Raw genomic sequence first — 12,090 nt, 5'->3', positions numbered from 1 at the left:
CAGCCCTGGCAATGAAAGGTGTGATACTCGGGCAAACGGGCCTTGCTAACAGTCCCTGCCCACCATGGAAACATTGTGAGTGGGGCAGAGGGATACATAGGTCTTATTAATCACGCCTTTCTCCCGAATTCACTCCAGCCCTCCCCCTCCCCCACTAATCTCAGGGTCCCTTTCACGCTGGCTGTGAAGGGCAGGCTCGGGGCGGTCTGCGTGAGCATGCATGATTAGAATAAGTCCATGCATTGGCTCACGCCCCGACGTGGGACAGAAGGAATTATCGACTGAAAGGTCAAGCGGCCGCTCCGCCAGGATCTCGCAATTCAATTACACAAGGAGAGAGAAACCAACGGACCTGGCCACGCCGCGCCGAGCCGGTCTCCCCTCTCCCGGGGGGCGCTCAGGGAAGCTCCCTGCCTAAGCAACACAGGCCACGCAGCTGCCCGCGAAAGCTGCCCCCTTCTCATCAGTGGCAAGATGCCTTCAATTTGCACAGCCAATTAAGCGGCTCCTGCTAATCACACCCGGACTTCATTAAGAAACGTGATTAGCACTTTGCATAATGATCCCCATTAGGGAGGGAGCCTTTCTCCCAGCACCCTGTAATTACGGAGAAAAACAGGTTGGTGCAGCGCTTAGTTCTGCTAATCAGGGAAAATTGAACCCTGAACAAAGGACGGCCAGCAGGCCCTGGCCTGGCCCCCCTGGCAAGCGCTGGCCTGGGATACGGACAGATCTCGCAGGCTAACAGGTTTGGGCCAGGGAGGTTCCAAGGATCAGCTCCATGCTGTCGGGAGTGAGCTGAGTGGGTGATGTAGCAGGTGGCATCTTCCCTCGCCAGTGCCCCCCCTACAGGAGTGCCCAGCATGTTTTGGATGAGCTGCACCGTGGGGGCCTGTCCTGCTCGCGGGGTCGTTCCCAGCTCGCGCCAATGCACCTGGGCTAGCTCGGAGCGAGAGGACACGCTAAAAACAGCACGTCGCCAGGGCGGCAGGCGGGGCCAATCTCCCCACGTTCTCACCTGCAGCTCCGCTCTGGTTTTAGCACACCAGCTCCACGGAAGCTAGTGCAAACGTGGGAGTCTCACCCCCCGCTCGGAACGTGTCCCGTAGAGACCCAGCGGGGCCGTCTGCAGAGCCCAGGGCTTAGCCAGTGCATCCTGGCTGCATTGTAAGGAAGGGACTCAGGTTCTGGGGGGGCAGGAAAGCGCCTGTGGTGCTCATGTCCTCAGTTGACCTGTGCGCGCGTGGGCAGGTGGACCTCCTTTATCCTGGTGGTAGGCCCTGCCCACATCCCAGCTGTCTTCTCCTCCACGATGGGGGGCCATTGGCTCTGCAAGCTCCGACCTTCTCTTCTCGCTGCCTCTTGTGCTGTCCGAGTCGGGGGCCTGTTCCTCCGTCGTGTCCTGCAAACCCGGCAGCAGCCGTTGATTCAATAGGCGCAGGGAGAGCTGGCATTCATCATCTCCGAGGGGGCTTCTCTCTCGCTGACACCGCCCCGGAGAGGGTCTGGGATTCGGGGCAGTGAACAATTAGAAGCTGCCGGGAAGGTTTAACCGTCACAAAGCAACGGTGTTTATTGTCACTCACAAAGGGCTGCAGCGCTCGCGGGGAGGCAGCTTGTGAGGACACGGCCCAGCGTGACAGACACAGCCCCTCCGTGTAACGGGTTCGTTCCCGAGGCTCGCGGTACCCAGCAGCTCCGTACAGGAGGGGTGGCGGCCACGGGGCTGACGGGGAGCTGGAGCCGGTTAATGCAGAGTGGGACGGTGAAGGTGGAGAACGTGCTGCTGCTTTTCTTGCCCTGGCACCGGGATGAGACACGAAAGGGGAGGAGGCGTTGGTGTGTACCACCCGGCTTGATGCATGCGCATGGACGTGTCACACTAACCCATCCACATCCAGAACTCGCTGGTCGCCGGGAGACCACTCCAGCCCTGGGTGATTCCTGCTGTCAGTAGGAGACTGGGCATTTCTTCCAGTTGGACTAAAACAAGCTGATTTCCCCCCAGTTATCCCTTGAATTCCTCAGTTACTAAGCGGGCTTGCCGGAGAGGATGGACCCAGCTGTGTGTGTGTGTCTGGAGCTGCCTGTGGGGAGGCGATGGGCCGGGCTGTGGTGGAAGAAGCCTCCTGACTCTCAGACGCTCTCCAACCTTGGCAGGCTGGGCCCTGTTTAGTTTTTAAATAATAAGCACTGACCCTTCCTGGGGCCAACTCCGCCGGCTCCATGGCGGTGAGCGAACGCAGGTGCAGAAGGGAGACCGAGGCATCTGTGAGAGGCTAGTCACTTACAGTCCTTCAGCGAGCTCACAGACATGGAGCTGGTGGCATCTGCTGGTCACGTCCAGGCTCCTGCCTCGCTCTGAGCAGGGTCCCCAGGCGGGACCTGCCCCTCCGCGTCTGTTCCCTTCCGGAAGCTGCATCTTGCTCAGTGGCTGGAAAGTAGGTGACAGGATTCACTCAGGATCCTCCTGCTGGTCTGTTGCCAGCGGTGCCACTGCGGTGACCCCAGGCTTAGGGGCAGGGTGCAGGGAGCCAGCGCAATCCAAGCGGGGCTGCAGGTCCATGGGGCAGGGCTCAGGGACCGTCATGTTTAGGTCCCTGGCCTGTGACCGTGTGCTTTGCAGAGGTGCCATGCCCACCAGGGGCATCATTCTTGGGGCCCGTGGGGTCCAACTCCCAGGACAAATCAGTCCAAAATGCAGGTTTTCCCACAGCCAAGTCCAAAAGCAACGTCCCCAGGAGTGAGTTATGCAGCGGTGACAAAGATCTCCGCGGCTGCAGCCGTGTGCCCCCGGCACATTGCGCCTCTGCCCTCTTGTTATGCCTTTTTAGTCTGAACGTGGCGGCGTGCCCGGCGCATTGGGGGCGGCTGCTGTTCCTGGAGGAGGCTCCCCAGGGCCCGCTGGTTGCCTGGGTTCATTTACAAAACATGCCCTCGGTAAACGGTGCGAAAGGCTGGACGTCTAAAACCCCCTTTGCCAAGGAGATCTCGGTGCCGGCCATGGCGGAGAGATGGGGGTCACCGAGACAAGGGCTGCTCTGGTTAAGGAGCGTGGGGACGGGGGGCAGATCGCTCCCCAGATGCAGGGCCTCGCCGGCTGGCCACACCAAAGCGTTGTTCCTGCCAGCAGCTCTGCTTGGTTCGGGGACATTTTACAGCTACCTCGCTGGGATGGGCCGCACTGCCCAGAGTTGGGGATGGGGTCCCCGTCAGCACTTGCCTGGCATCGGTAGTGAGGGCAAGTGCCGTTCATGGAGTGTCTGAGCTTGGCGCCAAGGTGGAGTGAATGGGAGCCTCTAGGCAGCATCACCCTGGGAGTCGCCCTTGTCTGTGTCACAGCAGAGCCGTGCAGGCACCCGAGGGGCCGGGACGGTAGCACCTGCTTACAGCGCGAGAGAAACCACGGGAAACCTTCCTGGCTGCTAGCAACACAGGTGCTCCGCTCTAAGCTCCGCGAGCCCCCCCTCTTCCTCTCTGCAGGCTAGCAATGTACACACCCCGCTTGGTTACGCTAGTGCCTCGTCGTCTGGACCCCCACAGTGTACACGGATCCGCTGCCTCCGTGGAAGCAGTGCCCCCCCATCTGCCACCTTCCCCTCGGTTCAGCGGTCTCTTTAGCACAAGGCATTTAGCTAGATTGATAGTAAAACCAGCCTGCAGTTTATTTAACAGAGCTGGAGACAGAAATCCAAATAAAGCCTGGGAAAGGATTTGAAAACAAGGTTACAGGTAAAAGAAAAACATAAGTGACTTTTCTGTCTAATCAGGATCTCTCACCCAACGGTCCGTCTTTGCAGCGTGGGTCCAGTCCAAAGAGCTGGCAGAGTTTCTTCTCTGTAATGGATAAAATCTCGGGCCCTTTCCTCTTCTCTAATACAGTTGCAGACGATCATCTCTTACCTGGGGGTGTCCCCTAGTCAGAGAACTTGTCTTGGGGTTCTTTTGTTCGTGTAAATCCTCATGCCTGCACGCCGACAGTAAAAGTGGAGGTTTTCGCAGATGTCCCTTTTTCTCCGTGTTGATGGAGGGAACCCTGAGATCCGCCTCGCCTCAGGTGACAAGTTTCGCTTCGACCGTTTTCAAACCCAATTTTCTACATTTTTACGTAGCTCTGAAGCTATTTCCCGTACCACCGTCTCGCAGCAATCACAACCGTCAGCCAGGTCATAGCTTTTGCCACCAGGTCCTTCGGGGAGACATTGAGAAGATGGGCGGGCGTAGGGGGCAATCTACCTGCCTTGCCATGTCTGTTGCTAGCCCATCATTCACACCCTGAGAGAGTCAGAGCCCAGTAAAAATAGTGCAATCCACAGAGGTCAAAGTATCTGTTTAAAGCGTGGCAATTAAAGTCTAAACACTCCCCTCAGCCCTGCTGCAGCGCTCCCGACCTGGGATTTCATGATTAGCTTGTCAACTCCTCAAAGATGGTAATCCCCAGGAGCAGTGGGACGTGCATCAGCTCATTTGCCGCCAAGACGGGAGTCCAAATCCTTAAGCACAGCAGAGGGACAAGAAATAAGAGAGATCCAGAGGGGCCACTGACAGAGCAACCAAAGCAGAGCTCTGGGATTGCTGGGGAGGAAAGGAGCAGAGAGCTGCTTTGCCTTAGCATTTACCAGGGAGGGTTATCATAGCCGCCCTGGGGGGGGGGTGTGATTGCTGCATGGGGCTCTGACTCCCACTCCCAGGCTGGGCAGGGCTGAGCGATTGCTGTGTGCACACTTTCAGAGTGCGCTTGTCACCAATCCACAGGCAGGCCACAATCAGAATTTCACAGATGTCACTGCTGCATACCAGGCCACCGGGGACTTCCTGGCAACGGGAGCTCTCCGGTCCTCTGTCTTCAAAAGCGCAGGCTCTTACAGGAGAATCGCCCTCAGATGTTAGCTGTGTAGGGCTGTAACATGCGATTGAGCAGTTCGGATTCTTTCCAGCAGAGGGCAGTGGTGCACATACACAATTACTAAGGTACGATTCTGTCACGGAAGTCAGGGATTCCATAACTCTCTGGGACCTCTGGACCATGACTTCTTCCAGGGCAGGGCTGGAGCAGCTGTCAGCCCTGCAGCCGCTGGAGCAGAGGCCCGAAGGCTGAAGCAGCGGCTGGGGTTGGCTCAGGCTCACTGGGGCTGGAGCAGTGGCTGTCAGCCCCTGCCCCAGGATCAGCGGCGGGGCTGGAGCAGCTGGTTGGCAGGTTAACCCCTGGGCGGGCAGGTCAGCCCCCAGCGGTGCTCTGACTGTTAGTTCCCCCCCCCCCCCCCTCGCAGCATATTTTTAGTGGACGTCAGGAACACGTCATGGATTTCCACGAGTTTTTGTTTAGTGCTCTTGACCTGTCCCTGACTTTTAGCACAAATACCCATGACAGAATCTTACCCGTAGCAATTCCAAACCCTCGCTAGAACTGTGGTGGTTGGGAATTGCGTCAAAACTTGCGCTTCAGGCTAGTCCAAGGACTCTGAAGACAACAGGAATCTTTGCATTGGCTTCCGTCGGCTTTGATCAGGGCCTTGGAGAACTTTGCAGTATTGTTGCTCGCGCAGTTGAGTTGAACCCTCGTGATCCAGCCCGTTGTTAATTGACTAATTGCCCTCTGTACCCTTTAATGCATTCCTGTAAACCCAACAGCTGGGAATAGTGGGGGGGCGCTGTTAATTCTATTACTACAGTGCGGGTTACTTTACAGACAGCTAATTCACGTCTGCCCTGAGGAGATACGCTCTAAATGGAAGCAGTCAATTGAGAGGCTAGGCGTGGGCCGAGTCCTGAGCAGTGCTGGGTGACGGCGGCTGTGTCGGATTAGGGGAGCTGGTGCCCTGCCAGTCTCCGGGAAAGAGAAGAGGATCTGGAAGGGACAGGGGGAAGTCTAACACCTGTGCCAGGGAGGAGAGTCAAGCTGGCTTGTCTGGAGAATGTACTCACCGCAGGGGCGCAGGCAGGGACTTGAAGATGTCCGGGCGGACTGGATCGGAGACCTGGTGCCATGGGGAAGTGAGAAACAGCCTGGGCGTGTGACTAGAAATCCTGTCAGGCGGGGCTGGTGTCACTCTGCTACTGAGGGAAGCGTTGGGCTGGGTGAGAGAAGCCGACAGCTCTACGGGTTGGGGAGTTCTCCGTAACGGTTCCCAGATTCGTTTCTTTTAGAAAGCCTCCGAATATGGGCTAGTTAATAAAGGACAAAGTGGGATAAAGAGCGGTGGGGGAAGAGGTGAAGGGACAGGCTCGTCACGGAGCCAGGGGCTGCATGGAGCAGAGCTGGGCCGGGCCGGGCACTGTGCGGAGTAGGGCCAGGTGCCCCAGGCTGCATGCAGCAGAGTGGGGCAGGTGGCATGGGGCCAGGTGCCCCAGCACCGCATAGCATGGGGCAGTGTGGCGTAGGGCCAGATGCTGCAGGCTGCGTGCCGGCACTGTTCATTTCAGTGCAGACCTACCACCTTCGATCGCCGCGTTCACAGACAATACTGCAGCGGGCTGGCTGTTAAAGACGCTGAGGGCGGCGCCTGTTTGGAGATCGGGGGTCTCTGGCCCTTGCGAAGGGAGTCCAGGTGGAAACTGTCCCGATTGGCAGAGGCGATTCCCAGCCTCAGTCCCCCTGATGCCCTGCCAATGCCTCCTGCCAGCCCCCAGTGTGGAGCTGCGCCTGTCCCAGGCTGAGAAGAGGACAGTGTGTGCTGGCAGCTGCCGCCGGGAAGAGGCGGAGCGGGCGAGGATGAGGAGGCAGCCCCTTGGTAGGAGAGGGAAGGCTGGCAGGGATGTGCAGGGACAGGGCACCATTGCCGATGCTGCTAAGGAAGCCAGGGGAGGGTTGGGCAGGTGAAGGCGTGTTGTACCTAGGGTGACCAGATGTCCCAAATTTATAGGGACAGTCCCAACATTTGGGGCTTTTTCTTATATAGGTGCCCATTACCGCCTCTTCCCCCTGTCCTGACTGTTCACACTTGCTATCTGGTCACCCTAGCTGTGCCCAGGGGTGGCAGCTGAGTCTCATACCTGGGATTCAAAGGGCGATAGGAAAATGCCAGTCAAATCTTGCACCCAGCACCCCATGGGGCTGATCTGAGTGGGGCTGGGTGCCCCCAACTCCAACCCCCTCCAGGGGCTGTGCCCGGGAGGGATCCTGCCCCGTGGCAGCTGCGTCCCCCTGCAGTAGGCGGGGAGCTGACGAGGAACCTGAAGCAGTGGGGTTTTCTTTTCAGATAACTTTCTTTTGCTGCCCCTCATAGACTAGTGCGCCCCCACCCCCTGCGCATTGTGAAGGGCCGGTCTGGCACAAGGGGGTGAGGCCGCCCCTCCCAAGCCGGCACCGGGCTGTGGGGCTGGAGCAAGAGAGGCGGGCGCTGCATGGTGGGTAAGTGCGGGGGGTGGGGGGCGGCAGAGCCGCAGGAAGTCCCCCACGCAGGAGGAGGTAAGCAGTGTGTGTCCCCCTCCTCTGCAGATATAGACCCCCCGCCTCTCTGGGGCAGCTGGGGGGCGGTGTCGTGTGGTGGGAGCCAGGCCGGGGGGTGACGTGAGGCCTGGGGGTGGCGAAAATGCAGGAGTAGCTCCTGGGTGCTGGAGACCCACGGTACGCCCCTGCCACGGGGGTGAGTAAGGGATGGGAGGGCCGAGGCTCCAGGGACATGAAGAGAAGATGGCCCATTTGGAGTGTCCCCACTAGAGGAGGGTGGGGGTAATGACGCTTGAAGCTGTTTGAGGTCAGTGGAGCTGGGGTGGGGAGGGGGTATCTAAGAGGAGGTGTGGGGGGTCGGAGGGAGTGGGGCTGGCTCCAGGTGGGTCAGATGGCTGCCTGGACTTTCACACGTCAGGGGTTCTCAGGCAGAAGGAGGGTCCCCGGCAGGACGGAGGGATGGAGGGGTTTGGGTGCTGAACGTGAGCCTCGGCCGGCGTCTGTCTTGGCACAAAAACAATAAAAGCCTGTGAGGTGGTGGTGGCAGGGCTGGCGTCAGACAGGGGCCACCTGTTGATCGGACGTAGCTGTGATGTGGTTGCAAGAAGGAGTCACCCAGGTGGGCTTCTTGGGCCACCGCTCCTTCCTCGGCGCTAGTCAGGGCTCGTGACGCTCCGTGACGAATCAGATCCCCGCCAGGGGAAGCCACAAACCCGTCACTGAAACAGCCTGCGGGGGAGTCGCGGCATAGGGAGACAGGCTCAATTTAACACTTCATTAAGGATACAGCAGCCACTGATCTAGATTATCAGGGTTAGTGCCAGCTAATTGCATCTTTCCATAATTATTAATTACACTGGGAGAAAGGAGATCAGCGTCCAGCCCTTCTGCTATATTTAGAAAAGCGCCAGCCGAGATCTGATTATTGAGCAGACCGTTCCCTGGCCTGGGGTCAACCATTCCCGCGTTCACTAGCCAGAGGCTACCGGTCCAGAGCCATGCACTGGGGCCTGGCTCCTTGCTGCATGGCCACTCCACCGGGGAGAGGGGGAGGGTTAGCAGGGAACGCTCCTGTTTCACACTCAGTTGGCCCAAGAGCAAACGGCCGCTTCGTTTTGCGCCGTGGCTGTGTTTCTGGGTGGGAGGTTTTCGGAAGGCAGCCAGCCCGGGAACACGCCTGGATTAGACACATGAATACTTAATAAGCAATATACCCGTGTTTTATTGCTCATTACGGGCAAGATCGTTGGAGTGTATTACCCGTGGATGCAAATATTTACGGTGTATTACTGCAGCGAAGTTAAATGCCATATTGACAGGCTATTAATGTCTGGAAAGTGCTGCGTCTCCCGTCAGCAAAGGGCCGCCGGGGACCTTCTAGGAATCTGGCACCGTTGCTTCCCTGGCGACACAGGGCTCAAGGGAACGTCCTGCACTCCTGCCCGTCCCCGGCAGATGACCTCTGCATGGCTTGGGCACTTGGCCGGCCCTGGCAGGAGCTGATCTCCCCTCTGTGCTTAGCTGGGTTTGCCCTGATACAGCTGGGGTTGAACTGCACCCTATCAGCACCACGCCCAGCTGACGGGCACGGAGAATCCCAGCCGAAGAGCGTGGTGCTTGGGGGAGCCACAGGGAGGAGCTCAGGGAGCCCAGGGCCGGCCTGAGGCCGGGGTGTCACCAAAGGAGATGCAGCCCCCCAACCACAGTACAAAGAAAGCGGAAGCGGCTCCAGGACCCCCGTCCTCCGTGGGAGCCACCCGGAAAAGCTGCAGTGAGCTCTTGGGGCATCAGCGTCCCCGGACGAGCTCCCTCGTCGGTCGAGGTTTGTCCTAAAATCTCAGGCTTGCCACCAGCTGAATCTCCGGGTGCCAGTGGCAAGACGCGCTGGGGGGATGCTCCGTCCCCTAACTCCCTGGGGGCATCCCCCCTGGCTGGTGCCCTCAGGCCAGCTGTGGCCACCCTGTGGCCAGAAGGGAGTTGGAGTCCACTGTGCTTCCTGCTGCCCTGAGTTGTAATCAAGTCCCCCAGCGTGAGCGGCGATGAAGCCCTGCCACGTCTCCGTCCTGGCTATAAAAGGCTGAATTATTCCGGCAGTGCTGGGGGAGGAGAGAGCAGCCCAGAGGAGGATCTTTAGAGCTGCTGCGGCCCAGGAGGCTGGAGGAAATGGTGGAGTCTCAGTAACTCGAGGTCTTGAAATCAAGATTTGAGGACGTCAGTAACTCAGCCAGAGGCGAGGGGTCTATCACAGGAGGGGCTCTGTGGCCTGCCCTGTGCAGGGGATCAGACTGGATGATCACCACGGTCCCTTCTGGCCTTGAAACCTGTGGGGTGCTGAGCAAGGCTGTTAATAATTCAGAGGTGGGCAGGCACCAGGACTCTCCTGACCTGATCCGCAATGGCGAGTTCTGTGCCCTGAGCAGGAACCCGGCCTGGGGGAGCTCTGAGTCCCAGGGGCTCTGACTGGTGCCTCTGTCCAGGAACACACCAAAGGGTTTCTGGGGTGCGTGAGAGTCCTGGAGAATAGCTCCAGCGCCGCACTGCAATCCTTCCCCGGGCCTGGCCCACCGCTGCAACCCTCCTCCACTGGCTTCGGAAATCCCCGCTCCAGACTCCTGGGACAGAGAGCTGCAGAGTGAAAAGGGGGGACAGCTGCTCCGTTCTGCACCCCCTTCGCTGGCTTCCTGTGCATCCTTCACTGTGAGCCCCCCTCCATCTGCCCCCCAACACATAGGGCACTGCGCTCCTAGTCAGAACTGCCCACCTGGCTGTCACGCCTCCACAGACTCGCTTCCCTCCCCTCTAACCCTTTCCCCCTGCGCACCCCGCGCCCCTCTCGCCCGTCTCGGCCTGGCCCCGACTGTCCGCAGGTTGGGGGGATGGAGCCCCTAGTGCTGGACCCCCTCCCGCCAGCCACCTATGAGTGACCCTTGGGGAGGGCAACACGGGGTCTGGAGGTGCGGCCGGGCGCCGTCAGTGTGAGTCCGACTGCGGGCTGCTTATCTGAGGCTGATGTTCGAAACCAAGCAGGATGCCCGTAGGCCGGGGCAGGCACAGTGCCCCTGGGTGTGCAAGCTGCAGTGGGCAGCGGTCAGGGTAGGGAGCTGGCTGTCTTGCCGGTAGCTCTCCGGACACCCGGGGCTTTGCCCGGCTCTGCCACTCTTGTGCCGATGCTGCGGCGTTGTGCCTGCGACTGCAGCACCCAGCCAGTGCTCTGAGCGTTTGGGACCGTGCAAGCGTCCGGTCCTGGGAACCGGCCGTGGGGTTCGACCCCCCTCCTGCGGCATTCGCTCCCCGCGGCTGGCTCTGCGCTGTGTGAGGAGACTCCCCTGCTCGCCCCCAGGTCACACGTGGATTTGGGCCCCCCGGGGAAAGCTCGCCAGGCGGCACCTTCTTCTGGGCGTGGGCTTGTCCCCACACTGGGCTCTCTGCTCCCAGGGGCGCTGGCTGGTGACAGGCCAGCGAGGCGGGTGCAGAGGAGGGCGGCTGAGTCGGAGCACGAGTGGCCACGGCCGTTTCTGGAGGGCCCCTGCGGCCGGGCGCCCCTTCGCTGCCCTTGGCCGGCCCGTTGGCTCACGCTCCCGCCGTTCCCTTGCAGTCCTGCGCGATGACTTCCGGCAGGCCCCCAGCGACGTGGTGGTGGCAGCAGGCGAGCCGGCCGTGATGGAGTGCATCCCGCCCCGCGGGCACCCCGAGCCCACCATCTCCTGGAAGAAGAACAGCATCCGCATCAGCGATAAAGAGGAGCGCATCACGGTGAGGCCTTGTCCATCCCGTGGGGCGGGGGGGGGGACGAGCAGCAGGGTAGGGGGCGTGGTGAGCATCTGTCCTGTGGGGGGGGAGACAAATGGGGGTGTCTGTCTCACGGGGGCAGCACGCAGGGAGGGGGCGTGGGAGTCTGTCCTGTGGGGTGGGAGACAAATGGGGGTGTCTGTCTCACGGGGGCAGCACACAGGGAGGGGGCGTGGGAGTCTGTCCTGTGGGGTGGCATGGGGACAGCGTGTGCCGGCTGCTCTGAGCTCTTTCCCCTTTGGTGCAGATCCGTGGGGGGAAGCTGATGATGTCGAACACCCGGAAGAGCGACGCTGGCATGTACACATGTGTGGCTACCAACATGGTGGGGGAGCGGGACAGCGAGCCAGCCCAGCTGGTGGTATTTGGTGCGTAGTCACTGGGGCCTGCATGGGCTGGGGAGGGCAGACGGTGAGTGGCTGCGTGTCCAAGAGCTCGGCTGCCTGCTGCGCTAAGGCAGGGGTCCTCAGACTCTTTTTGCTGGGACCCCCTTTGGAAATATTCCAGAGTGTGACGATCCTCCTCCTGAAAAGTGATGACCCCCCGTGCCGTGCCAGCCTCACCGGCATGCTGGGGGGCTGACAGCTCGCGACCCTCTGAGGGGTCACGACCCCCAGTTTGAGAACCCCTGAGCTAAGAGCACCAGAGCTGAGTGGCTCAGACTTCCAGACTGCTCCGACCCCATAGGTCTCCATCTCAGCAGCCCTGCCTCCTACGTTTGGCCCAGTGTGTTTCTCTGGATGCCCGCTTCCCTGCCACTGTGCTGCGTGCTGGGACTGACGGCTGCGCTCCACCCCAGAAGTGGCTGCATGGCGGCGGTGCTGTCTGTACGTAGTCTGGGCCACCCAGGGAGACAGACCTTGTTAATCAAATACCCTGAATTGACAAACAGGATCTGTGCGGGTGCGTTT

At 60.1% G+C, this 12,090-nt stretch overlaps 1 protein-coding gene across 1 annotated transcript in view; it reads left to right on the top strand.

Moving 5' to 3' along the window:
• The window catches only part of ROBO3 (roundabout guidance receptor 3), a 106,631-nt gene that overhangs the window by 50,550 nt on the left and 43,991 nt on the right, over positions 1-12,090 (top strand). The window contains exons 3-4 of the mRNA XM_067563190.1: positions 10,986-11,143; positions 11,427-11,547. Of these exons, the coding sequence (XP_067419291.1) occupies positions 10,986-11,143; positions 11,427-11,547 (279 nt within the window). The remainder of the gene's footprint in view (positions 1-10,985; positions 11,144-11,426; positions 11,548-12,090) is intronic.

Source organism: Emydura macquarii, unplaced genomic scaffold, assembly GCF_026122565.2.
Source record: "Emydura macquarii macquarii isolate MOO-44397 ecotype Brisbane River unplaced genomic scaffold, CSIRO-AGI_Emac_v2 contig_312, whole genome shotgun sequence".
NCBI classification, from domain to species: domain Eukaryota; kingdom Metazoa; phylum Chordata; order Testudines; family Chelidae; genus Emydura; species Emydura macquarii.
The sequence above is the reverse complement of the archived record's forward strand: the minus strand, read 5'-3'. Positions and strand labels throughout refer to the sequence as shown.